The sequence below is a fragment of the Protopterus annectens genome, chromosome 3.part1 (assembly GCF_019279795.1).
Source record: "Protopterus annectens isolate FY-2018-M chromosome 3.part1, PAN1.0, whole genome shotgun sequence".
Taxonomy (NCBI): domain Eukaryota; kingdom Metazoa; phylum Chordata; order Ceratodontiformes; family Protopteridae; genus Protopterus; species Protopterus annectens.
In genome coordinates, this window is record NC_056732.1 from 290,115,240 (window position 1) to 290,142,823 (window position 27,584).

General features: G+C 37.8%; 1 protein-coding gene across 1 annotated transcript in view; it reads left to right on the forward strand.

The window, feature by feature from the left end:
- The window catches only part of SCIN (scinderin), a 1,026,348-nt gene that overhangs the window by 599,164 nt on the left and 399,600 nt on the right, over positions 1-27,584 (forward strand). Inside the window, exons 8-9 of the mRNA XM_044066756.1 lie at positions 24,527-24,742; positions 26,144-26,265. Of these exons, the coding sequence (XP_043922691.1) occupies positions 24,527-24,742; positions 26,144-26,265 (338 nt within the window). The remainder of the gene's footprint in view (positions 1-24,526; positions 24,743-26,143; positions 26,266-27,584) is intronic.

Genomic DNA, 27,584 nt, shown 5'->3' on the forward strand with positions numbered 1-27,584 from the left:
TTCTAGAATATGGTAAGTTGCAACTTTGCTGCTGTAAGAGTGCTACAGGAAACATTCTAAGTCTGCTAACAAAGCTCATTCTGCACTAAAGCTACTTTGGCACATATTTCTTTTAAGTAGCCTTAAAGTTGTCGCTTTGAAACAGAATTAATGTATTGTTGAAAAAAGGCTCAAACTGCCTGGAGCAGCAGGCCCACAGTGGATGGAAAGTCCAATGGGAGAAGAACTTAATCTGGAAATAAACTCTTTTAATATGAGTGAGAGTGAAGTGGTCATTCCTTGAACAGTGAAATAATATGAACTTTGGGTGAAGGTAGCATTGGTCAAGTAGTGAATTAAATGATTATGTTTTGGTCAAAGTAGGAATAGTATGGAAGAATGTTGTGTTTTGGTGGTGATGGTGTGCTGCATGTGTTTTTGTGTTAAAAAGATTGTGGGAACTTTGCTCACACCATTGAGCAAGGTTGGGGCATTGATGCCTGTCCATCAGTATAAGTCACATGCATAGAGATGGTAGATGGAAGAAACAGAGGTAGAAAAAAAATGCAGGTGTGCATGTAGTTGGCGGCCATATCTACTTGCCTATTCTCTCACTGGAAGTAAATTTGTTGGGGGATTTTCACTGAAATTCCCTTTTTGAATTTGTTCATACTATGATATGTACATTTGATGTTTTTTTTTTTAATTTAAATGACTGTTGATGAAAATTCTTTTAAGGAACACCATCAAATGCATATATTAACTGCAAGAAAGAGTTAGCCAAGCTACAGTTTCCACTTTGTAATACAGTAATTTTCTTGTAGCAGAGGCCCATGGGATATATGCAAATGACCAGTTAAAGACAAAACAGTGTTTCAGCTACATGGCTTGTGAATACCCATGATTTTTTACTTTTCTGCTTCTTTATGCATATATTCAGACCAATAAAGCTAAAACTCAGCCAGCTGTAGATATACCATCTTTCAGAAATCTTAGGAGGTCATCAGCATAGCCACAGTACAAAGACAAAATGATCAATTTTAACAATTGGCTTAAGTATTGGTGTCATTCTAAGGGGATCCAATGTCTGTCTGCTTGGGATGACATGCTCGACAAGCCACGCTGCTTTGCAAGGGACGGCTTCCACCTGTCACCCCTGGGCTTTCAGATATTGGCAAAGGCTCTAGCCACCCCCATAGTGCCTTTTTTAGGCAAGGCTCAAAAGACAAACCCACCTCCCTAAAAAACACAAGTAAAAAGAAACTAAGGGTAATGCTGCTCAACGCCAGAAGTCTAAACCTCAAGATGCACGCTCTCGAAGCCATCCTCAGTATGGAGAACATCGATGTCTGTGCAGTGACAAAAACCTGGTTCAAGGCTCACGAGAGCACCCCAGCACTACCAGGTTATACCTCATATCATGCTTTTCAGCCCCAAAACTTGGACCAAACCACAAAATGAGGGGGAGTATCCATATTCATCAAGTATACCCACACCTCCAGGTTAGTGGCAATGCAAGAAGCATCGGAGACCATCCATGAGCAACTGCCCTCCAGTTTTTAGCATGCTACAGACCACCCTCTCAAACTCAGGAACCCCACTCGGCCTTCCTAAAGACACTGGAGAATATGAAGGTCTCTCCAAACACCATCATATTGGGGGACTTCAACTACCCAAACATATACTGGGAGCATTACTCAAGCCCCAATACCCTAGCCCAAAGGTTCCTAGAATTCATAAACTCAAATGCTATGGAACAACTAGCCACCTCTCCCACAAGAGGGGAAAACATATTAGACCTGATCATCACAAACATGGGGACACAATGCTCCATACCTGAAGTATACCCCTCTTTGGTAAGATCGGACCATAAATTAATCTCCCTGGAAATCCACATCCCGCCCCCACCCCCAGCACAGAAGACCACAGTGAAGAACTTCTCAAAAGCTGACTTCACACTTCTTAAGACCAAAGTGGAGACCCCGGGCCAGTGGAAACGACAGCCCACTCTACTGAATCCTTTATAAACGCATTCTATGGACACCTACAGGAATGCATGGATCATGCAATCCCAAATAAAACCAAGACCCATTCCCCCAAAGGCAGGCGTCCTGTCTGGTGGACCCCAGCCATTAATAAGCTATACAACAGAAGGAGGAAGCTACTACATGATAGAGCAAAATCCCTAAAAGGGAAGGCATCTCTGATCAGTACTAACAAAAAACTACGATCACTCATAAAATCATCCAAGGCCAACTTTGAGAGAAAAATTGCACAAGACACTAAAGATAATCACAAGGCTTTCTTTAGTTATGTTAGAAACCTGAGTGGAAACTCACAGATATGCTCAGAGTTAGTCCAAAATGACAAAAAATACACTGAACCCACAGACATTGCCAACATAGTAGCAGAAAGGTTCAGTGCAAATTTTTCTCCCCCCTCCCCCCCAAGGGACAAATATCTATCCCAGCAGAGTGTTGCCTCCCTGACATCTCAGATGCCCAGGTGAGAGCCGCCCTCTTTAAAGCTAAAACCACAGCATCAATAGGACCAGACGGTGTCCCGGGTTGCGTGCTACATGAACTCCAAGAAACCCACACATAAGGCAGCTGTTTAATCTCAGCCTTACTACAGGATATGTACCCTAAGAATGGCATACAGCAACAGTGGTCCCACTCCACAAAGGAGGTGCTTCTACGGACCCTGGAAACTACCACCCCATAAGCTTGATGAGCCTGGTCTGCAAAGCTATGGAGAGGATCATTATGGAACTCATAAACAAAGACATTTGGGACCTACAGACACTGGATCCTACCCAATTCAGCTTTGTAAGGGCAGATCCTGCCTCTTGAACCTGGTTGACTTCTTTGAAACAGTCACCAAGGCCATTGATGAGGGTAAGGTAGTTCACACAGCCTACCTTGACCTTGCAAAATCCTTCGACACAATACCCCACTCGGGCATCATAGACAAGCTCTCCAGCTTAAATATAAACTCCTATGTCATAAGATGGGTTGCAAACTGGCTCAAGGACAGAACCCACAAGGTCAGAACTGCTGGAGCCATGTCAGACTCTAAACCAGTCACAAGCGGCGTCCCACAGGACTCGGTCCTGGGACCTCTCTTGTTCGGTATTTATTTTTCTGAGGTACAGGCTAACATGGGAGGATTGTGGCTGACCAAGTTCACAGATGACTGCAAACTGGGCGCCATAATTGATTCTCCAGCGGACACAAGCATCCTTCAAAAGGGTCTCATAGAAATGGAAAACTGGTGCCAGAGCCATGGCCTTAAACTAAACGCCAAAAAGTGTATAGTCATACCCTTTGGGAAAAACAAAGTGCCCACAAATTACCACATAGGTGGTAATCCATTAAGTAAGAAAGAAGTAATTAGGGACCCAAGTTGACAGTAACCTCTCGTTTGGCACTCACATTGCCAAAGTGGTTAGAAAGACCTTCTATATTGCCCACCTTATCGTGAAGGGATTCACATCTAGATCGGGAGAGGTCATTGTGCCCCTTTACTCTTCCCTCATCAGGCCCGTAATTGAGTACAATGCCCCATTTGGGATGTACCTTACCCAACACCTGCAGCAATTGGAAAGACCTCAAAAGTACCTCACCAAGGGGATCAAGGGACACAAACATATGCCATATGCTACCCGGCTAAAGAAACTCCAGCTGTACTCAGTAGCATACCGCCTACTCAGAGGCGATCTATGCCTGACGTACAAGGCCATGTCCAACCCGGAATTAATGGACATGCTCCACCTCAAAAAATCCAAATCCACCAGAGCTACGCGGCGAGAGACTGTATATATATATATATATATATATATAGATAGATAGATATATACAGATATATATCTATAGATATATATATAAATAGATTAGATAGACATAGATAGAGATATAGATAGTTATAGATATAGATATAGATATAGATATATAACGTGTGACATAGCAAGACAGCTGAGAGATGTGAAAAAGCTTGATCTCCCTGTAGAAAATCCCCAATGCACAGTCTGAGTAGAGTCTGTAGATATGGCTTTGGTTAAATAACCTCAGATTCTAGAATATGGTAAGTTGCCACTTTGCTGCTGTAAGAGTGCTACAGGAAACATTCTAAGTCTGCTAACAAAGCTCATTCTGCACTAAAGCTACTTTGGCACATATTTCTTTTAAGTAGCCTTAAAGTTGTCGCTTGGAAACAGAATTAATGTATTGTTGAAAAAAGGCTCAAACTGCCTGGAGCAGCAGGCCCACAGTGGATGGAAAGTCCAATGGGAGAAGAACTTAATCTGGAAATAAACTCTTTTAATATGAGTGAGAGTGAAGTGGTCATTCCTTGAACAGTGAAATAATATGAACTTTGGGTGAAGGTAGCATTGGTCAAGTAGTTAATTAAATGATTATGTTTTGGTCAAAGTAGGAATAGTATGGAAGAATGTTGTGTTTTGGTGGTGATGGTGTGCTGCATGTGTTTTTGTGTTAAAAAGATTGTGGGAACTTTGCTCACACCATTGAGCAAGGTTGGGGCATTGATGCCTGTCCATCAGTATAAGTCACATGCATAGAGATGGTAGATGGAAGAAACAGAGGTAGAAAAAAATGCAGGTGTGCATGTAGTTGGTGGCCATATCTACTTGCCTACTCTCTCACTGGAAGTAAATTTGTTGGGGGATTTTCACTGAAATTCCCTTTTTGAATTTGTTCATACTATGATATGTACATTTGATGTTTTTTTTTTAAATTTAAATGGCTGTTGATGAAAATTCTTTTAAGGAACACCATCAAATGCATATATTAACTGCAAGAAAGAGTTAGCCAGCTACAGTTTCCACTTTGTAATACATTAATTTTCTTGTAGCGGAGGCCCATGGGATATATGCAAATGACCCGATAAAGACAAAACAGTGTTTCAGCTACATGGCTTCTGAATACCCATGATTTTTTTACTTTTCTGCTTCTTTATGCATATATTCAGACCAATAAAGCTAAAACTCAACCAGCTGTAGATATACCATCTTTCAGAAATTTTAGGAGGTCATCAGTATAGCCACAGTACAAAGACAAAATGATCAATTTTAACAATTGGCTTAAGTATTGGTGTCATTCTAAGGGGATCCAATGTCTGTCTGCTTGGGATGACATGCTCGACAAGCCACGCTGCTTTGCAAGGGACGGCTTCCACCTGTCACCTCTGGGCTTTCAGATATTGGCAAAGGCTCTTGCCACCCCCATAGTGCCTTTTTTAGGCAAGGCTCAAAAGACAAACCCACCTCCCTAAAAAACACAAGTAAAAGTCTAAACCTCAAGATGCACACTCTCGAAGCCCTCCTCAGTATGGAGAACATCGATGTCTGTGCAGTGACAGAAACCTGGTTCAAGGCTCACGAGAGCACCCCAGCACTACCAGGTTATACCTCATATCATGCTTTTCAGCCCCAAAACTTGGACCAAACCACAAAAGGAGGGGGAGTATCCATATTCATCAAGTATACCCACACCTCCAGGTTAGTGGCAATGCAAGAAGCATCGGAGACCATCCATGAGCAACTAACAGTGGGCAAAACTGCCCTCCAGTTTGTAGCATGCTACAGACCACCCTCTCAAACTCAGGAACCCCACTCGGCCTTCCTAAAGACACTGGAGAATAAGAAGGTCGCTCCAAACACCATCATATTGGGGGACTTCAACTACCCAAACATAGACTGGGAGCATTACTCAAGCCCCAATACCCTAGCCCAAAGGTTCCTAGAATTCATAAACTCAAATGCTATGGAACAACTAGCCACCTCTCCCACAAGAGGGGAAAACATATTAGACCTGATCATCACAAACATGGGGACACAATGCTCCATACCTGAAGTATACCCCTCTTTGGTAAGATCGGACCATAAATTAATCTCCCTGGAAATCCACATCCCGCCCCCACCCCCAGCACAGAAGACCACAGTGAAGAACTTCTCAAAAGCTGACTTCACACTTATTAAGACCGAAGTGGAATCCTTCAAGGCCCCCGGGCCATTGGAAACCACAGCCCACTCTGCTGAATCCTTTATAAACGCATTCTATGGACACCTACAGGAATGCATGGATCATGCAATGCCAAATAAAACCAAGACCCATTCCCCCAAAGGCAGGCGTCCTGTCTGGTGGACCCCAGCCATTAATAAGCTATACAACAGAAGGAGGAAGCTACTACATGATAGAGCAAAATCCCTAAAAGGGAAGGTATCTCTGATCAGTACTAACAAAAAACTACGATCACTCATAAAATCATCCAAGGCCAACTTTGAGAGAAAAATTGCACAAGACACTAAAGATAATCACAAGGCTTTCTTTAGTTATGTTAGAAACCTGAGTGGAAACTCACAGATATGCTCAGAGTTAGTCCAAAATGACAAAAAATACACTGAACCCACAGACATTGACAACATACTAGCAGAAAGGTTCAGTGCAAATTTTTCTGGAAGTCTATTCCATAGCATGAGCAGTCTCGGGGTTATGAACCTGTCCCTTCAGCATATTCTGTTGATTGTGGTAATGAGGTTGAGGTCTCTGCAGCGTGTGGTGTGGAGGGGTTGGAATTTCTTTAGATGTAGCATTTATAACAGAGCTGGGTCAGACATGGATTTGTAAGTGAAGCAGAGATTGCCTCTAAGTAGGTGATATGAGACAGAAAATCATTGGTGTTTTTTGAGTCTATCCATATAGGACAAGTGTTTAAGGCCTAGGATCCTCTTTGTGAGGTACTTTTGTGGCCTCTCCAGTTGTTGCAGGTGTCCAGTGAGGTGCATGCTAAATGGGGCATTGTACTCGATGATTGGCCTAATGAGGGACGAGTAGAGGGAGACAATGACCTCTTTCTTCCTGGATGCAAAACCCTTAGTAATGAGATGTGCCACATAGAAGGACTTTCTGACCACAGTGGTATCTAAAACCTTTCTTTTTTCGATACATTTTCAACACCACAAACAGCAGCACTGACATTATCAGTTCTAATAAACAGGAATTGTTTATTCTGATGAACCAAAGTGTGTTTATACAATGCACTTCCATTGCACCTACATCTAATATCATTAAGATGCACAATAATTATGTCCTTAAATGTTCTGTTAGTAAGTCCTACATAGCAAACATTGAATACAAATGCCACCAGATAGATTACAGCTGTTGTAGTACAGTGATAGTTGATCATACATTAAACACTATAAGAGTTCTTAATAGAAATTGTACTGCATGGTAAAATATGTTGAATATAAGATCATAGAACTTATGTAACATTGGACTGAAAACTGTTAAAATTACCCTTACTATTGCTCTGTTCTCATCTCAGTTTTCAACTCCCTTATTCAATTATACCTCAAGACATAAGCATATGTACATTAATAGAAATGAAAACAACCATATTAATATTTATACATTTGCATACATTATACATTAAATATATGTTTTCTTTCTTTGTAACTATCATTCAGTCCATTACATAACTTGCGCAACTTCTGTTGTCCTTTCAAACTTATTCCGTCTCCTCCTCCTGAATATTATTCTGTATTTATTGTTCCCACAAATTCAAAGCATTTCTATGTAATTGTCTCCTTCCCTTTTCTAAAGGTCCTACTTCCAGTTGTTTTATCTTTTTTACAACATCCAGTTGGTTTAGATGTTGATTTTTCATTTCTAGTTTTTCCTTTTTAGCAGCAAATAAAATTAAACTTAATAAGGCCTTGCCATGTCTAGGAATTTCAGATTCTGTGTCTCATTTCAAAAGAATAATTCCCCTAGCAATGACCATTTGCTCCCCAGATATTTACACTCCCAAAACTTGTTCCAAGTTATCTCTTTCTTTCCCATCACACCTCCAACATTTGCTATCTAATTGAGGAAAAATTCTTTGAAGTCTGCTTTGGGTATAAAAATATCTATGCAAAGACTTCTAAGGAAAAAATCTTAAATCTTCTGGAGTTTATTGCATATTTGGCAGCTATACATGTGCCACCTCACAGCAAGAGGTTCCCTGGTTCAATTCTTGTCTGGGGTGCCTTCTGTGCAGAGTCTGCATGTTCTCATTGTGTCCATGTGGGTTTCCTCTGGCTGCTCAGGTTCCCCCCACAATCCATAGATACGCAGTAGGTGGACTGGTTACTGGTGTAAGTGTGTAGTTTAGAAGAACAACAGTGGCAGGGCTAGCCACCCTTTATCCCACTCATGAATTATCCCTTTTGAAAAAAATGTTTTCTTCCCTAATAATTGTTGAATAATTTCCACTACCATTCCTTAATTTCCTCTTTTTTTAACAGGTAGCTAAGAACGTGCCAGTGCCTCATTTTTACTTCATTACCCTGCATTTTTATTTTAGTTTTATCAGTGACGGTTAGAAATAGTTATTGGATGTGTGTTGTCATAGCCCATGTTCCTGTGAAATATAGTTTCTATCCAGTCTAGTCCAGTTATTTGTACCATGGGGAATAATATGTAAATTTTGTGCAAGCTCCTACTACTAAATTCATGTCTTCCACACCAAATATTTTCATAAATTTCTTCAGAAATCTACCCCCTTTTGTTATATTTTCCCTTCTAGGTTCTGATATATCCTCACTATTGCAAATAAAGTTCCAGTCCTCATCTATAAGTAATGTTTCTTGCTGAAAGCTGATTATTTCTACCAAAACTTTCTTAAGCTCCATAATAAAAGTTTTTGGTGGAATTTAAATGCATGCTGACGTAATCCTCCTCCCTTGCCCTTACTACTACAAATCTATCATTATTATCTTTCTTCCACTTCTGTCACTATTGAAGCCCCTCTAGCAGTTAATATTATTAATCCCCTTTTTCTTCATCCATGATTTCTGTTGAACATCCATCATGAAGTCCTTTCTTTGTCAAATTCACATGCTTATTTCTTTCCAAATGTGTCTCTTGCAGCATTGCTATTTGTACTCTGCATTTCTTAATATAATGAAAAAGAGTTTGAACTACAACTTTGAAAAACTGAAATTAACAAAATGGACAAACAAATCAAGCATAGTGTGAGACAAGTTCAAGAAAATTTTGAAGAAAATGTATATAAAGATATTGAACATAATAGGAAACCATTTTATAGATACATAAGATGTGGAAGCAGTAAAGACATACAAACTGATAAACTGTGTGCAGATTCTAAAATGTATTCTTAGATAAAACAGATTATAGATATAGTTACAGAATCTTTATGCAAAACAGTTTGGCTCCATAACATGGTTAATAAGTTGTCCCAGCAACATCCAAGTAACCTCAGATACTGAAATCAAATTTGTTTATATTAAAAAAGAGCTTTGCAAACTGGATCCAAACAAAGACGGAATTAGTAACAATGACATGAGAACACTTTGTCAAGAACTTACAGTACCATTACATCTATTATTTACTAGGTCATATAAATATAAAGAGATTCTCAAGATTGGAGACATGCACTTATTAAACCTGTATTTAGTTAAAAGGGGAGTAGGACAAAGCCAGAGTCATACCCTTAAGTCTACTTTCATGTTGTGGAAAAATAATGGAGGAGGTAATATCAGATAAATTATTGTCAGAATTAGAAAGGCTGGGACTTGAAACCATATATTATCATGCATATGTTGAAAATAGATCTAGTACCACTTGTAACATTATGTTCTATAACAGTATAAAATAACAGCTATGAATGAAAAATTGTGCTTTGATATAATTTATATAGATTTAACTTCAGCACTTAACAGGGTCATATATAAAACACTGATCAATAAATTAGAACAACCAGGTATTGACATACTCTTGATAAGATGGATAGCTGCATGGCTTACAAATAGGACATGGCAAATATTATATAGAAATTTGATAGATGAAATTGTTGGTTATAGTCAGGGTGTCCCACTGGGCTCTGTCCTAAGCCCATACTTGTTTAGATTGTATCTTTCAGACCTATCTGTTTCATCTGAGATGTTCTACAATCTGTATGTAGATGACTTGAAATTGGGTAAAATGATTACATGTATTACAGATATGGCATGCCTGCAAAACAACTTGACTAAATTGACCATTGTGCATAGGAGAATACTATGCTGATTAATACATCAAAACCTAAGCACATGAGATTTGGGAAAAATAAACTGAAATGTGAATATTTAATACAGCACACAGTGATTGAAACTGTAGATTCATTAAAGGGCTGGTATATATGGGTAGATCCAGCTATAAGTTTTTCTTATCATATCAACCAATTAATTACTGATAGTTATAGAACTATAGGTTGTATAAAATATTTATAAACTCTAGGAAATCAGTAATGATGACGTCATTGTTAATTACATTAAACCTAAACCTGAGTATGGAATAACAATATGGAAACATTATAAGAAAACAAGCATGAGTAATCTGGATAGAGTACAGTGGAAATATACCAAGGGTATCCCATGGATGTGAAAATTTTAGTTATTATGAAGACTAAGATATCTGACCTTGTACACTGTCTCATACAGATATTTAAGAGGAGATCACATTCATGTATATAGGGCATTTAGAAACAAATACCTCTGGGAATTATTGGGGTTACAAAAAGTAGTAGTAGAGAATCATCAGATAACCTATGTAGAAGATTCTCTAGGAATAAGAAGTGTACTAAATGGTTCTCTTAGAAAACAGCTGATGCATGGAATGAGCCACCAAATTACATTAAAGGAAGCTCTAGTTTAGATAGTTTAAGAACAGTCGAGACACTTGTTATGGGAACAACTGTTTTGGCATATTGGCAGGCTAGAAGGACATTAATGCCCATGCTAAAAATTGTATATATGTATGTATGTATGTATTCAATATTCTTTCCTCTTCATCTAAAAATACCTCTTTCATCATCTCTGATACAATTTTTCACTATTCCTGAAATACTGCTATAAAACATGCTCCTTAGACTCATTAGGCCCGTTGTAGGAAGTACCACTATCCCGCCTCCTGCTCATATGTATTGCACTGCCTTCCACCTTCTGTCCTAACATAAATAAGTCTCCTCATATTTTCCAACATACTTAATTATGAATCCATAGTTCTTCTCCCACCTTCATCCCTTGAGTATGTGCTGCTCTAACCAACTGTATTTCGTTTTCTGCATCTTTTACACTTTTCTAACCTGTTTAGCTCCTGAACAAAATACCAGGTCTGTGATTTCACCAACTATCCTTGCTGACATCCTGTCTTATTTAATTGCATAATTTATTCCTCCCAAATTTCACATTGCCACCTCACTCATTCTGCTGTCCCTATCTCCTCAAGCTCAGGGACTATCTTACCATTCCAAATGAGCTAGGCCAGAGAGGTAATTGATCTAGTACTATAGAATCATTTATGTTTTACACCAAAAGTAGCTGTACCTTCCTTCCACAAGTTACAGTTCAAGCCCTTGCATCCACTAAGATGTTTCTCAGCACACCTGCCCTACCCCTTCAACTCTAAACTTCACACATAATTTTTTACCACACCAGACATACAACCCCTGATGCAAAACACCAACAAGCTTATCTAGCCTAACCTAACCACAGGCCTTCCTCCAAGAACTCATATAACCAGTGTACAAATCATTGCCATCCAACCACCTCCTCTTGAAGAATCCTCAACTCTTTCTCATGCTATTAAATTTCCAAGAAAATGACACATTACATCTCAACTCCAAAACAGCTTATTACCTTCATGTTCCAAGTTTATGAGCATTACACCGGGTCTCTTACCAAGTAAACTGGAGCAAAACTTCCACTATTTAAACTGCAAAAGCAAATATAGGTAAGTTATCCAGAAAGAACTTCTTAAATCCTGTCTGTTTATCTCAGATGATTGAAATGTGGTTGCATAAGACAATATGCACTGTTGTCCATTTAGCTGAGTTACATAAAATGATTAACTATAAACAGAGTGCTGTCCGTACAACTCTAACACAAATAAATAAGACGCCATCTAACAGCTTCTGGTTGCTGTCTCTGTAGCAGTACTAAGCGTTTTCGTGGATTTCAGACCTGTAACCATTTTGACCCCCCTTGCATGTTTTTCTGAATGTAGTAGTGCATGAGAACAGCTGAAGCTTGATGCACATCTAAGACTTGTGATCTGGTGACTCTGATCATACCTAAGTAATTACGTCTTCTGGACATCAGTGTCAACATTCACCTTTTGAACTTCATTTTGTTCTGCTCTTGAGGTGAATATTTTGATATCCCTGTCTCAGCACATAACTTTGCTGTGATTGGAGAACTGACCATACTCCTCTATATTATATTCAAGGATGTGTCTGACCAAGGCAGAAAGAATGGTAATCGATTTTCTGCTTTCCTGGATGCATTCATTCTAAGATTATTATGAATAATTGCAAATGGTCTTCTTACTATATAGGAAGCATTTTGGTCAAAACTGAAATTTATCTAAATCGTAATTCTGAGATCCTTATAATATACTTTTTAAGAATACCTTTACCCATGGATAAATAATCAGAAGAAGCAGTGGGTCCAACAATGTACAGTAATTAAGGATGAAGCTGTGAGGATTAGCAGATTGAGGAAATTAACTTTGGTCTGAAGATAGATATAGATTCATAGCTTCATAGATTAGTACTAAGCTAACTGCCCTTGCGAGCCATTTTAAGCCTAGCCAATTATTCCTTGTGAGACTCAAACCCCACACCTTGTGTTTGTAAGGCAAACACCTTAACCATTAGGCCACCCTCCCAAACCTTAAATAAACAGCCTCTGCTAGGATCAAACCCAGGACCCTGCACACCATAGACAAAGTGATTTACCACTAAGCCATTTCAGATATACAAGTTATTCATCTGTTGCCTTTTATGCAAGCGCAATTAGTACTGCAATTTTTCTTGGTGCTAGAAATGTATAAAAAGTTTCAATTGAGAATTATATAATGCAAAAAAAAAAATGCAAACAATCATGACATTGTCATTCTTTTTCCCATTTTGGTAGAAATGACTATTACCAGGAGTTTTAACCTGTGCTAGGTTTGACATTATCTTCACCTAGTACATATCACGGCTTTGTAAAATTCTGGCTAATACTGATGCAGAAACAACAGGGATACTTAATACTGTGAAGTGCTATTCAATACACATCTATCAAAGGATTTTTGATGATGTCAGGTCAACTAAAAATTAAAGTTAATATTTTATCTTTCAAGGTTTTGGTCAGAACTTGTTTGTTTGACACTGGAATTTTAGTCTTGTCTTTATCTTTTAACAGTTATTGGATTTTGGAATGGCTGCTTCTGTTCCATTCTGTACTGTTTCTTTTCAGCTTACAATTAGGTAGCAGGATAGTGATTCAGAGTTTTAATGTCATTGCAGTTTGTGATATCTCCACTGCAGTACGACCAAGCAGTCAGTATATATATATATATATATATATATATATATAAGTGTGATAGGGTGTGGGATGTGAACATACCTCTCAGCTGTCTCAAATTGTGCAGAGCTATGCTCATTTTGCCTTGCATTATTTTAGTCTCATAAAAATTAGCTTTTCTGGTAAATTACTGATAATAACAGTCTCTCGCTAATGCCAGACATTAGAGTTCAGTACTTCTTATTGTCCTGATTATACATGTTGATGCTAAACCTGTTGTACTTTTAACTTTTTAAAGTGAATTAGAGTAATAGTTAAAAAAAAAACAGGTCCCTGATTTTGGCTATTTGTTCCTCATTTGTTTTTATTTATATCCCTGATTCTTGAGCAAAGAAGTTGAGAGATATGGAGGTTTAAATGCAATTGCATTGGCATAATGACTACTGCAGATTTGACAATCTTATTTCATTGCTGTGGTATTCATTTCACTGGGCTTTTGGACCATATAATTTAAACCTGGTTATCCCACCCCTTGCAGTGCTGCAGCAAAAGAGCTGTTCAGTGTAGTATTTATAAATAAAACACTGTAAAATACTGAAAAAAGTAGTTACATTACATTTAATAACTTTTCTTCTAACCATGAACAATACATTTCACTTACCTATGTCTTGGATTACATTGTTTATTTATTTATTTTCTTTGTTCCCTCCCCCCTGTATCATTCTTTGGTATTCTACCCAGTGCCCTATGTCTATCAGTGGGTCTACCAGCTACCTTACTAACCCCTCCCCCCAGACATTTTCCATTAGGGCTGTGGTTGGAACAGAGTTTAAATGCATCCTGAGAGTCTGAACTACTAATTCAAGTTGTCCGTCTTTTTCTTTATGAGCTACCTTTTCCCCTGCCCCCTCCCTTGCATTCACCAACCTCACCTGGGGGCTGCTCCCATCATTGACTATGCCTCTGTTTGGGGAGCATCAACAGTGAACTCTCTCCTTCCTGGGTTTGGTGAATTCAATTGTTTATTGTACTTATTAGAAACTTGTGTTTCAGGTCTGTTGTCTGAACAGTCAAGCTAGAAGCACCACTAGGGCACCAAAACTAAAATTAATTCTTCTTCAATGTGAAATCCAGTAGTCAGTTCAACTGTTACTGAAAGAAAATGTCCACTGTATTTAGTGAAGCTTCAGTTTATCAGGAAATGGGTGGGGCCCTCTGCTGAAAGAAGTCAGTTAGAAGAAAAATGCAAACTTACAGATATTTAGTTTGAAGCCAGATAGCTTAATAAATAATTCAAAAGCTTGTACTAACACATCATTGCCATTTTTAAGATTAAAGAACACTTTTGTCAAAATATAATAGCAAGGCTGAAACTTTCAAATGCACAAAAACTTCACATTATTGTAAGGAAAGCTATAGGTAGCGCAACAGTGCCTACAAATTAAGTGTGAAAAGTAGGGGACAAATGACACTACTGGCTACAGCCTCAAGTAAGTGACAAGGGGGGAGAGTGATAAATTAACAAGCGTTCACGAAGAGAGCTTTAGTAAAAGAGTTGGACTCACTGGATAAACTTTAGACCAAACGCAATGCTTTGTAGGATACTTGGTAAACCCTCCCATTCCAGGGATCAGAATGATTGTTGGGTATCCAACAAGATGATCAAAATGATGTGTGGGCCATGGTATCCAACATGTGCAGCAGCCAGTAGATGTCCAGGGTACTTCTCCTTTGCATTAACCTACTGGGCCTGCCTTTCTTAGATGCATTATCAGCTTGTCCATATTGACCTTATGTGAGATTTTTCTACCCACAGTGAAAAGTCATGTAGGTCCAAGATTAGATGTATTGCAAGGCTTTGTTCAGATATGCTGAACAGTAATAAGTTCCTCATGCATGCAACTTGACATGGAATTTTTCACTTCTGAATTTCCCAACATGACCTTATAAGAGCTCAGTAAATGTTGAGTGAAAGCATTATAAAAATCTAGAAGAAAGTCAACACAGTTGGTGAGACTCTTTTTTTCCCATCACTCTGCAATCTCCATCTGACTGCTCCTTGTAGCTCATGTGTAATTTATGGCAGGGACTCAAAAAGTGAGTTTTACCATCCTTCCTCAGAGGTTCAGTTTGGGCAGGACACGGAGATTCACAAAACAACAATCAAGTCTCATGGTCATTGTGCTCAAGGCAAAACTTTTATCTGGCATCTGCCATTTGCAGGTAATGAATAGCTCAGCTTGCTCAAATTCTAACCTGACTGCCAGAAACTAAGCTTGCCGGTTTTCTTTACAGACCCTTAATAAGATCTTCTTTATTGGTTCAGCTACATCATCTTGATTCACCCAAGTTCAGATCTCTAAAGCTTGGCAGCAAATACTCAGGCTATTTGATCACAACCGCACACACAACCTCAGAACATGTATCAAAACTTGTGTCCATATATGCCAATGCAAAACAATAAAGCAGATGAAATATCTTCAGCACCATTCCTCATGCTGGCCTTACTCAAAAGTAAAATGTTTTTGAAATCAACCTGTATGTGTTTAGATGGATAGCAAACTGGCTGAAAGATAGAACCCAGACAGTGCGAGTTGCAGGAGCCTCAGCAGAAAGTAGTAACATGACCAGAGGTGTCCATCAGGGCTCAGTGCTGGGACATCTCTCTTTTGGTATTTAGTTGTCAGATCGCCAAGCAGAGAGTCAAGATCTGTAGCTACCAAAGTCTGCAGATGACCACAAACTGGTGATTGTTGTTGAGTCACACTATGACACCCAAATCCTCCAGGAATTCCCCATGGTAAACTCTAGGTGTACTAAAAATGGACTTAAACTAAACGCTAAAAAATGTAATATCTACACTTTTCATAGACAACCCCTACCATTACCATAGTATACAGGTGGTCTACTTGAGTAGACCGAATTTTCACTTACCTGAATTTTATTTTACAGAGAAGACAGCACCGAACAATCACTAAATTAAAACTGCACACTACCATAATTTTTAACTGGAAACCAAGACACTTGGCCAACAATAAAACTGAACATACACCGCACTATGTCAACCCCACCCAAGTGAGGGGGGGCTGCTTGCTCCACACTCCCCTAACTAAATATGCCAACTGTGGAATCTTATTACAGTGGGGAAAAGGTCAAATTTCACCATGTTGGCCAAGTGTCCCGTCTCAGTCAAACAAAATTCAGTATATTCAAGTAGACCCTGTATAGGTAGCATACCTCTACAAAATGAAAATATAGTCAAGGATCTACATACTTGGGTTGAAAGCTTCCTCTCTTTTGATCCTAATGTGCTAACAGTTGAGAAATCCTTTTATTTAGCACTGCTAATAGCTACAGTCAGCATTGATCAGATTCATTGTCGAGTAAAATGCCCCCTGCAGAGTGTATCTCACTAAACATATCAAAGAGTTAGAAAGATCCCAAAAGTTTCTAACCAAAAATATCACAGGTCTAACATCCTTAAGTTATCAAGAGATGATGGAAGCTCTATCCCTTTATTCAGTGTCTTATAGACTTTTTGAGGGGAAATCTCTGTTTCATTTACTGCATCATTAGAGACCTGATTGTTCTGGATCTCCTGTTTCATCACAAGTCCAATATTTTCATCAGTACTAGAACCTGGGACCTAAATCTTCACCAAAAGATAAATAAAATAAGGTGGGGTGACAGGTTTATAAGCAAGCATTTCCCAAACATCTAGAATAAACTTTCCCTTTATGTTAAGCAGTTGAATTTGCTATCTTCCCTTAGACATAAAATAGATGAATGGATGGATATCCACAGATTTACTCTGGGACTAACTGGTATGGACCTCCTAGAGAGAGAGAGAGAGAGAGAGACAGTGTGACCTGTGGAAAGGAACTGACAAGCCACGATTGGTCAAGGGACTCTGTGGCCTTGGTATATATAAAAATCTATTTGGTGGCTTTATCCCTGCCAACCTTACTTTACTGTTCACAGTCTTTAGTCACTGGACATCAATGATTGAGTAGTCACTAACAGACAGTATAAGTCCTGTCTCAGTCTTCATTTGAAAGACTGTGAGATCAGCTTTTGAACAGACATTTACAAGTAATGTGATCTTGATCAAATGTGCCTCAAGGAACAGAAACATGATAAACGTCCAACTCAAGCTCTTATGCTCAAGCTACTATGATATAAACTCCGGTGAACCAAACAACTCCCCAAATGTCCTGTTAACATTTTAGCCCTCTGTATAGTTTAGTGTTAAATGTCCTACTCTAGACACGTGATCTAAGCATTCATGTTGCTAATCCTGTCCTTGAACCCTGACTCATTTTTGCTTGGTATAAAATGTTACGTGCCTGACAGTTTCACTTCTGTAATGAAGACTTCCAGTGCTTTTCACAGCTGGATCAATGAATGCACCCACATTCCAATTATTGTTGCATCATTTTAATGTTCCTTCTGTTTTGTGTTATGCAATTGGTCTTTAAACAAGAGTGTCAAGTTTCCAAGATACGAAATTACACTGTGTGTAAACACGCACAATTACAAAAGATACACAAGCTTGATTGGGCATTGTTTCCTGATTCCCATATCCACTCATGAATACAATATGTTTGCACATCACAAAGACCAGTATAAGCATGGCTGTAGTGCACTTGTAACTGTGCACAATAATCTTGCCATTCTGTAGTAAGGACTGGGAGACCACACAGACCTGTCTGTCTCAGTCACTAACAGACATCTAAAGTTCTTGCCAATTAACAAGTGGTTACACCTTTTAACACACACAAAGCAATTGTTCAGTGACTATTCAGAGCTATTGTTTAGTCCATAAAATGTGCCACTTCTACTGCCTTATCTCATATTGTGACTAACCATATAACCCACCCATTATCTCCATCATTGCTCTGTCTGGTGCTGCTTGTCTTGCACATCTGAATAAGACAATGAGGCTTGGGTGTTCGTTTAAGTACTTTATTATATACAAACCCATCAGGATGGATATCAGGAACATTAAACTAAAACAAACTAAATGACTGACTAACACATACATGCATGCTTACATCTTGACTTCTCACTGCAAAATGGAACTCTAGCTTGCATTTGCTCAGTCCTTATATGCATGTGCCTGCTGACTGGAAAGCTTCTTAAAGGTATATCTACATCTGGTACATTACCATCTCGGTATTTTCATCAGGTAAATATATAAACATTTTTTTTGCAATATGGCTGCAGAACCTTCTATCATCGCATGCTTCTTAAAGCAGAAAAGGTCAATCTGCTTTACCTTAGTTTTGTGTAGGACAACATAAATACACACCCTGTTTTGTTTGTCTGTCTGTCCCTTTTCTTCATTTAATGGTGGACCTGAAGCCACATACATTCCAAGATGCACTGTTGGTGCTGGTTATATTCTTGGCACTGCGGCAAAAGTGAAGCAAAAGAATCTGGGACAGACAGTGTACAAGAAATATCATTTGCCATCATATTCGGCATACTAGTAGTTGGCTGTCAGTCAGGTACAAAAAAAGAATAGCACAGGATGCACTAATGTTGATGAAAAGATAGACAACAGTGGTACTCAAGTCCTCTTTTGCTGTCTTTTTTTGTGCAATCACACAAGGACAGTAAGAAATATCAAAACAGAATACAGAAAGAAAAAGAAGGATTAAAACTGAAATTATTGCAAAGGCACAAAGTCCCTAAGATTTAACTATTTACAAATATACAGTGCTTGCCCTTCCTCTTAGTTTCGATGATGTGCGATAGTGAAACAGTGCCTGCTCTTCCTCTTAGTTACGATGATGATGTGCGATAGTGAACTCCTTAGTTAGTGAATGTGGATATACGCCAGCCATCTAAGCAGGCAGACATAAACATGGAGGAGACTTAAGAGTCAGCACTGATTCAAAACTGTATGTTGCAATGAAGGTCCTCGGATGATGCATACTCCTAATACTATGAAGCACAAAGTAGAGCTCCTACAACATTCCCCCTGCAACCTACTGGCATAGAATCTTATGGTATACACTTGTGTATTTAAGCAAAGAACCAAGATAATCTTATTACAAAAATCTCCATACTTTTGGATAAAGACATTAATGTGATGATCTACTTTTTGACCTCCCCCTTGTATCATCAGAATAGTTCTACACATCAACGGGAAAAAAATCATTAGCCAAGAAACAGAGCTGAAGCATGTCCTTAAGACATTTAGGCTTGCATAGTTCTTACTGAACAATAAACCAGCAGAAGGAACGTCAGATGAGCAGAAAGTATAAGGTTTGACACAAGCCTCACTCCTGCATAATTGCCATGTTACAGTAAAGTCAGAGTAACATGTTGTATTGCAGAATGTCCTAAATAAGAATATATATAGGTCCTCACAGTAGTTCAGTTTTATTAATTTATTTAAAGTAGAATGCTTAATCACAATGATTAAATATTAAAAATAATCAAACAAACAGAATGTAATTGAAACAAGTACTAAGTATTAAAAAATACAATCCAGAACTTAATATACAATGAATAAAAAAAATTAAGCCATTAAAAACGTAAAGTTGTAAAATTAGGCTAGATAGCCTAAACGGGCTCACAGTAGACTTTCCTAAACTGATGGACTCTAGGGGCATCTCACATGCTCAGATAAAGGATAGTCGATACTTCCAAAGGGACAGTGCGTGATGAGAAAAATAAATCCTGCCTGATGTTTGTAGGCAAGTTCTTGAGAAAGCCATCATCCATGCACACCTGTTGGCCTGAAGTTTCTTGCTGGGACATAGAGGCTCAAAAACTGATTTAGACAAGCAAGATCCAGATCTTGTGGGGCACACAAGGTGATGGTAAGAATCTTATATATGTATCTGGCCACTGCTGGCAGCTGGCAGAGATCCCACAGCACAACCATAATATGACTTGTTCTAGGTGGACCTGTCAAAAGGCTGTCAACACAGCTCAGACCATGTTGTAAGTGGACCAAGTCACTGTTCGAAACCTCCAAGTAATGATAGAATGGGACTATTGTAGTGAATTTACTGCTATCCCATGGTTTGAAGATGAAATATAGTATTTGATGTTGACACTATTCTTTAAGTTGTAGTAAGATGTCATGACTTGTTCCAAAGATGTCAGTCTGTCATCATGAACAATCTCTACTCATAATTATGTGATACAAATTTTAACTGATTTCCACCACAGATAATTAATGGTGAGAAGATTTGACAGAAAGCTGATTATATCTCCTCCAATTAAGAATGGGGTCTAAGCAGTACTCCGGTGATGAAAAATCAGCACATGATCAGGAGAAAAAAACATGCAAGGTTGAATACCATCAGCAAAAGATGTATAGCAAATGTTCCTTTCCAATTAGACCTTCCTTAGCAGCAGTATAAGCTGTGAATAATAAAGGAGCCAGAATCAAACCCTGGTGTACATCACACTGAGGGTGGTAGAAGATAGGGGAGTTTAACCCATAATGCCACCTGCTAAGTGGGCTCAATCAGACAGGACACAGTCAAGTCCAACACCATAGCAACTAAGGCTCATTGCAACCACAGGCATTCAATCAAGATGACTTGATCCAGTGTCAAAAAACACTTATGAGCCACACTGTCAAAAGCCACATATTAATAAAGAAGAACCACAATAAATATTTTCTTTATACTCGTGATATAAGGGGTCTCTTGCTACTTAAATAAGTGTCTTGTCCATGCTGTTTCTTCATCTAAATCTAAATTGATATAGATATCAAAACTCTTTGGATTCCAAACAATAATACCCAGCAAACTTCATTAATGTGTTCTACAAAAAAAAATGGTTGGGTTCACATTTAATAGGAAGTTTATTAGCTGTAATTCTTGTACTTTTTTATCATGTTAGAGCAAAACATGGTAGGCAGCATTCTTTTGTTCATTTTGCCTGTATCCCATGCTTCCCATAAAGTATCCTTGAATGCATAAAATGGCACATTAATTCAATTTACATTTTCAAGCCAAATCACATTTTTAATTTATACAAGCATATAAAACAAGATGAAAGGATAATCAGTTCTATTATAATTAGCCCAAACCAGTCCCTGTTCTTAAATAATAATAATTTTGAAACCTTCAGGATTTTTACATAGCATATTCATCACTCATAGTTTACAAACTACTGAAGCATAAGTTTTGGACACTGAAATGATAGGCAGACTTTCCAAAATTAGATGATATACTGTATGATCATTCATTATACATATTGTAAAGTCTGCAAAATATTTTATTAGTGAAGTAATATGAGTAACAGAATACATTTTATACCTGTCTAGGTAAACATGCACAGTGTTTTATTATACCAGTAATAAGAAAGAATGCAGGGAAAACAAACAGACATCAGTAAGCTTATCTTTCACTCTATCAAAAGATGAAGCAAACAAAATTAGCAAAATCATGTACAGATTTAAACAGGCATGCAGTTCAATCAAGTCATTCATATTTCAGTCAAGTCACTGGCAAGCACAAAGATGCTACACAAATGAGTACAACTTGGGCGAAAAGCTTCTGCTCTATTGGTCCAGCCTTATGGTGTATGAAATAATGTTTGGGCTTTGTCTCAGAGAACAAAGGATTAGTTAGTGACCCAAGTGCTGAAGGAGCCGCAGGTAGTAGTAAGAGTGATGGGGCCACTTGTCTAAGTGGGGTTGAACTGCTTATTACACTGTTGTCTGATCCCAGATGGATGCTGGGGACAAAGCATCAGCATGAATGGACTAGGATGTGGACACTACATCAGCAGCATGCACATCAGAATTTTGAAGAGGAATCTATTAATCTAAGCAAAACCCTTGATGCCAGCCAAGATCATGGACACTTTGTAATCATCTTTCATTGACAAGGAATAGGTAGGCTGTACTGATAATGGGAAGAGCTGATGGTTAGCAAGGATAAAACCATAAAGATAAAGAAAAATAGTTTCTGCCCTGTAGAATTCTAAGGGGAATTGTGCGTGAAGTGTCACTTGTGCCTAAATGTGCTGCCTGTTACTCAAACATGCTAATTAAATGTAAGTTAGCCTTTGAAAGTGAGCCTCCTTTGGCAGTATTCACATTGGGAACATCCATGACCTCCACATTTCAGGTCTTTAAGCAGCTGTTTATCACAATGCCAGTTAAAAACTAGCGCTCTAAATAGAGGAGTCACATGAGGGTGTTTTGGTTGCATTTAGCTTTTATTTTATGGTGCAAACTGGTATTTTTTTGAATGCAATACACCTTTATTATTGTTCCTGAAACATCTGTTCCTTTATCTGTGCCAGACACACTGTAGCCAATGTCAATGTCTGGACCTTTGACTTCTGCTTATACTAAAAGGTGTTACTGGCAGTACATTAAACCTGTACAATTTCAAGTATGCATTACATTCAAATATATAGTTTGTCTTTTAGGAGATGTAAGCTTTGGAGAAAGTACCCAGATTTCTGCAGAACTATGTATGTGTGTGTGTGTGTGTGTGTGTGTGTGTGTGTGTGTGTGTGTGTGTGTGTGTGTGTGTATTTATATATACATATAAACAACTTTAGAATAAAGTTAGCAAACTTAGACCAATACAAACCAGAAGAGCACCTCAAGTATATTTATACAGAGCATCAGAGTAAGTCAGAAGGGTGCAGTATAACAATCTGTTGGAAGAAAAACATCAAATAAACTTTGCAGATTTTATATTCAGCTTGTACTTGAGTAATAAAATAGATAAGTCATCTTGAAGCCAGAAGACAGCACAGCCACTAAAAATTATGTCTGATAAAGGCAGTGAACATCATGTGGACACCTGATCACCGCTCTGAGGTGTAAAGAATGAAATGTACTATATAAAATAAGAAGAACAATAGGATAACAATGTAACAAAACACAGCACAAAAATATTGGATGGAACTACATTTTGGTTCACTTGCAAAAAGAAACTAACTGGATATTATAAATCATCTATAATGTTCTAGATGACAAAATTGCAACTAAAAACTAATAGATTATTTCAGATCCTCAAGTCTTCTCATCTATGCACACACTGAGTACTCCAAATAATACTATCTGTACCCCATGGCAGCCTTCATCTCTGACACTGAATCATTGTATAAATCAAATTAGCCAGCATAAAACACTCTAAACTACACAGCAACAGAGAACTATTTTCATGTTGTCATGTCATGTTTTTGATTTATATTACTCTTATATGAAAATAAATGCCATTATCAATATGTATAAGGTTAGGAGAGTCTATGTCTGCTTCCTGTTTGGGCACACCTTCATTACATCACTGTGCACAATCTACTACTCAATACATATCAAATAGTACTGATGTGGTATTTCAGCATGCATCTATCAATACTGAGGTTTACAACGTAAGTGACACTGGACATTAATGTAAGTTTAAATTCTTCCTCTGTGTTCGATCAACCATAATTGCCATACCTTGGTTTAGGATCCTGTTTTCAATAATAGTGACATTTTTGAAAGAAGAGGTGAACAAAACATATCTTTTCTACTCATTTAGGTCCTTCTGTAACATGCACATTTGATGTGTCACAAGCTCTGCATGCAATCACATTTCAGAGATCACTGTTTTACTGAGCTACAGATTCTGCTGTTTTTTGCATTATTTTAGAAGTTTGTATCTTTTGTTAAATGAGCAGCTGGCAGTAATGGAAATCAGGCACTCCAGATTCTACAGAGTGCTAAATTGTGACTAATACAATAAAAACATATTATATACAATAAAATATTCTAGAAAACAATTATTTTTATAAATTTTTAATTTGGAATAAAATATCAGAAATTAAAGCTGATTGTGTTTTTTAAACTATTCAGCTTTCTGTTATTTTTAAAATTAAATGTGGCCTGATCCATCATTGAAAGGTATCAGACTTTGTTTCTCTGTTCTGCAACCAAACTTCCGTGATTTGACTGATGGGATAGTACAAGTATTTTATCACATTAAATGGTTTTAGGTACTTAATTCTCTATGCTGAAGTACTTCCAACTGACCAGCTAGATAGCAGTACTGGCTACAGATATAAAGGAATCTGTATACCCAAACTTTGATCTAAAGAAATGCATAGTCATTATAACTGTGATATTAACTAAACATGTAAAAAAAGCAGAAAGGGGTAAAAATAACAGCATGTACTGTGGTAGAACAGATAACAACCATGTATTATTTTTAATTCCAGATACAAGTGTTTCCTGAGGACGGTGAGACTCCAATCTTCAAGCAATTCTTCAAGGATTGGAAAGATAAGGACCAAAGTGAGGGATTTGGAAAAGTGTATGTGACAGAAAATATAGCTAAAATAGCACAGATTGAATTTGATGCATCCAAGCTGCACGAGTCTCCACAGATGGCAGCAAGACATAATATGGTAGATGACGGCTCAGGAGACATTGAGGTATATTTATAACATATGTCAAAGGTATTATCTACTGTACAAATGTTGTTAAGGCAGTATCTATGGAAGGAGGGATAGATAATGCAGTTCTTTGGCAGAGGAAACATTCAGTTAAGTCAGCCTACAGTGAAAGAGAAATCCATTACATAGAAAATCTATTTATTAGGTAAACAATCAGGAAAATATACAAGACATTTCTTTATTTTACAAGAGAAAGGTCTATCTTATTGCTGCCTAGGGAGTACACGTAAGCCTACATATCATACATCTTAGGTTTAGGCAGTAATTATCTTAACCTGCTTCCAACAGAACTGCACAGGGGTTTACATAAATGTAGACGGACTTTATTCACAGATTAATTCTCCAGTCATATGTCCACATGTAACAATTGGCTGTAAAAGTAACACTGATGTCTATAATTTAAATAAAATAGCAATGAAAGGGCATGATTGTGTAACACTGTAGTCATGACTCAATAAATTTTGTGGAAATCAATTTTCCACACCATGTTGCTTCACACCATGTCCCAAAATCTTAGGGCAGATGTAAAATATTTAGGTATCTACACTCATAAGCCAAAATGCCAAAAGCTGCTGTGAAGGGGTAACGGGGCTGTTGACAAAGGCTTAGCAGGTGTTCAAAGGTGTGAATGTTTCACGTGTCTGTTATGCGAAAGGTCTCTGAGGTATGTATGCCTTATGCAGGTATTTCATATTTCTAGTCATATTTCTGTTTCTATTTTTTTTTTTTTTTTTGCCAAGTGAAAAGAGTCCTACAGAATTAATAAATGAAGTAGAAGGTGCTGTGTAAGGAAAAACAGTGAGTGGAGTGAATAACTATGATAATTTTTATTGTGTTGTTAATATAAAAATGGAAGTTCCTAGTTTGCAGGAGGTACCCTTTTGTACCTTTAGGAATAATCTTTTGCCAAGTACTGTATACTGAAATCATACCATTCATTTAAAACTAGGAGAAGGCAGCACAGTTCATGAGAAATATCATGAAGTAAGTAAAGGTGGTTATATGGTGTGTGGGTGTGAGTGTGTGTGTGTGTGTGTGTGTGTGTGTGTGTGTGTGTGTGTGTGTGTGTGTGTGTGTGTGTGTGTGTGTGTGTGTGTGCATTTGCATGTGCTTGTGCATGCAAGTGAACATAAGTTTCTCGTATGAGACTGTAAACAATCAGTGACGGTGGATGAATGTTGTACTTTACATGTCAGTGTCAAAAGTAGTTAAACATCTTCCATTCCTTTGTACTACATTTCTTAAAGCTGTAGTAGACAATGCTAAGATAAACACTGATCTATGCATAAATGAAACTCTTCTGTAAAGTTTGCATGGCAATATTGGTATACCAACACTAATAAGGCAGAAATTACAGATGTCCATCTCTTTGTTTTCTAGATATGGCGTGTTGAAAGCAATGGTCGGGTACCAATTGATCGAAAGACATATGGACAATTCTTTGGAGGAGACTGTTACATCATTCTGTATACCTACAAAAAAGGACAGATCATATACACCTGGTCAGTTGTGACAACTTTTATATACATTCTGCAGAAATACTTGGTTATCAGAGTTCAGATAACGTCAGAGTATACTAACCACATAAATTTATTAATTAGGAAACTAAACAAGATTGCTTTGTTTTGTACTCAGACTTGCATCTCATAAAACTGAAATACAGAATAGCTTTGTTGAGTCTGATTGTTTTGTTTTTATACCAGACAGCAAACCCTTTGATGCCAGAGCACATGAATGACTCAAATTTTAAAGGGTTCAAAAGGTTCACTCAAGTTAACCTGATTTCAGAAAAACAAAGTTCAGAAAAATTGAAGAAGTCATCCAAGAAACAATAGTACAGTTATAGCTATGCTCTATCCCTTCCCACAAACAGAAATAAATATAAAATCAGAAAGAAAACACTTAAAAGAGTCAAAATACGTATGAAATTTCACAGTTGTTGCATCGTTCCTTAACCAACAGATGGCCATTCCTGATTTTGCTGTTTGATATATGGCAACACATTAATTTGATATAATCTCTGCACAAAGTATGGAAAAGTGCTTATATTTAATAAGTTGACGTTTTCTACATTATCAGGTTGCAGTCTGTTGAACATTTCTACTGACTATAAATATTAAGTAATGAATGTTAGAGGGAAGGTAGTTCCAGTTATCTGGGATAAGACTGGAAAAAAACTTTCCTCACCAATAGCTTGTGCAAAAGAGGGCCGTTGCAAGGACAGTGCCCCTGTCTTATGTTCTTAACAAGTAAGGGGTTCATATTAAAGTTGTTTTTTTCAGGGTTGAACAATAATTATTGTAAATTGTTTTGTGTGTGGAAGTGGCGAAAAGTGGGATGGTTCTTGCTGTGAAGGGGTGTCATTTAGCTCTTTTGAAACAAGTGTAGTGATATTTGAGTCTGAGTAATAGATTAATGTATCTGCATATAACCATTAACTGTGGTTTGAATACTGTGCTATTCTGGTGGGAGTGAACAGATAACTTTAAACTGTATTTTGCCTTTATCAGTATGACTGATCACTGGTCCATTGTATTGTTGGAATATAAGAAATGGGTCAATAGTAAATCCTAGGTACTTGTAGGTCCTGACTTATGTAATGTGTGTGTTGTTATGGCGTTATGTCTGCTAAGCTTGGGGTTACTTTTGCTAAGCTTTTAATAACTGCTGAATAACATACTAGCTGTTTTTGAAAGATACATGCTGAGATGATCTGATTTGAGCCATATGCTGAGCTGATAAATATGTACTGGAATGTTTGAGATGTTATTTTTGTTTTACTGAAATGTGAAGAATTATGCTAGCCAGATGTAGAGTATAG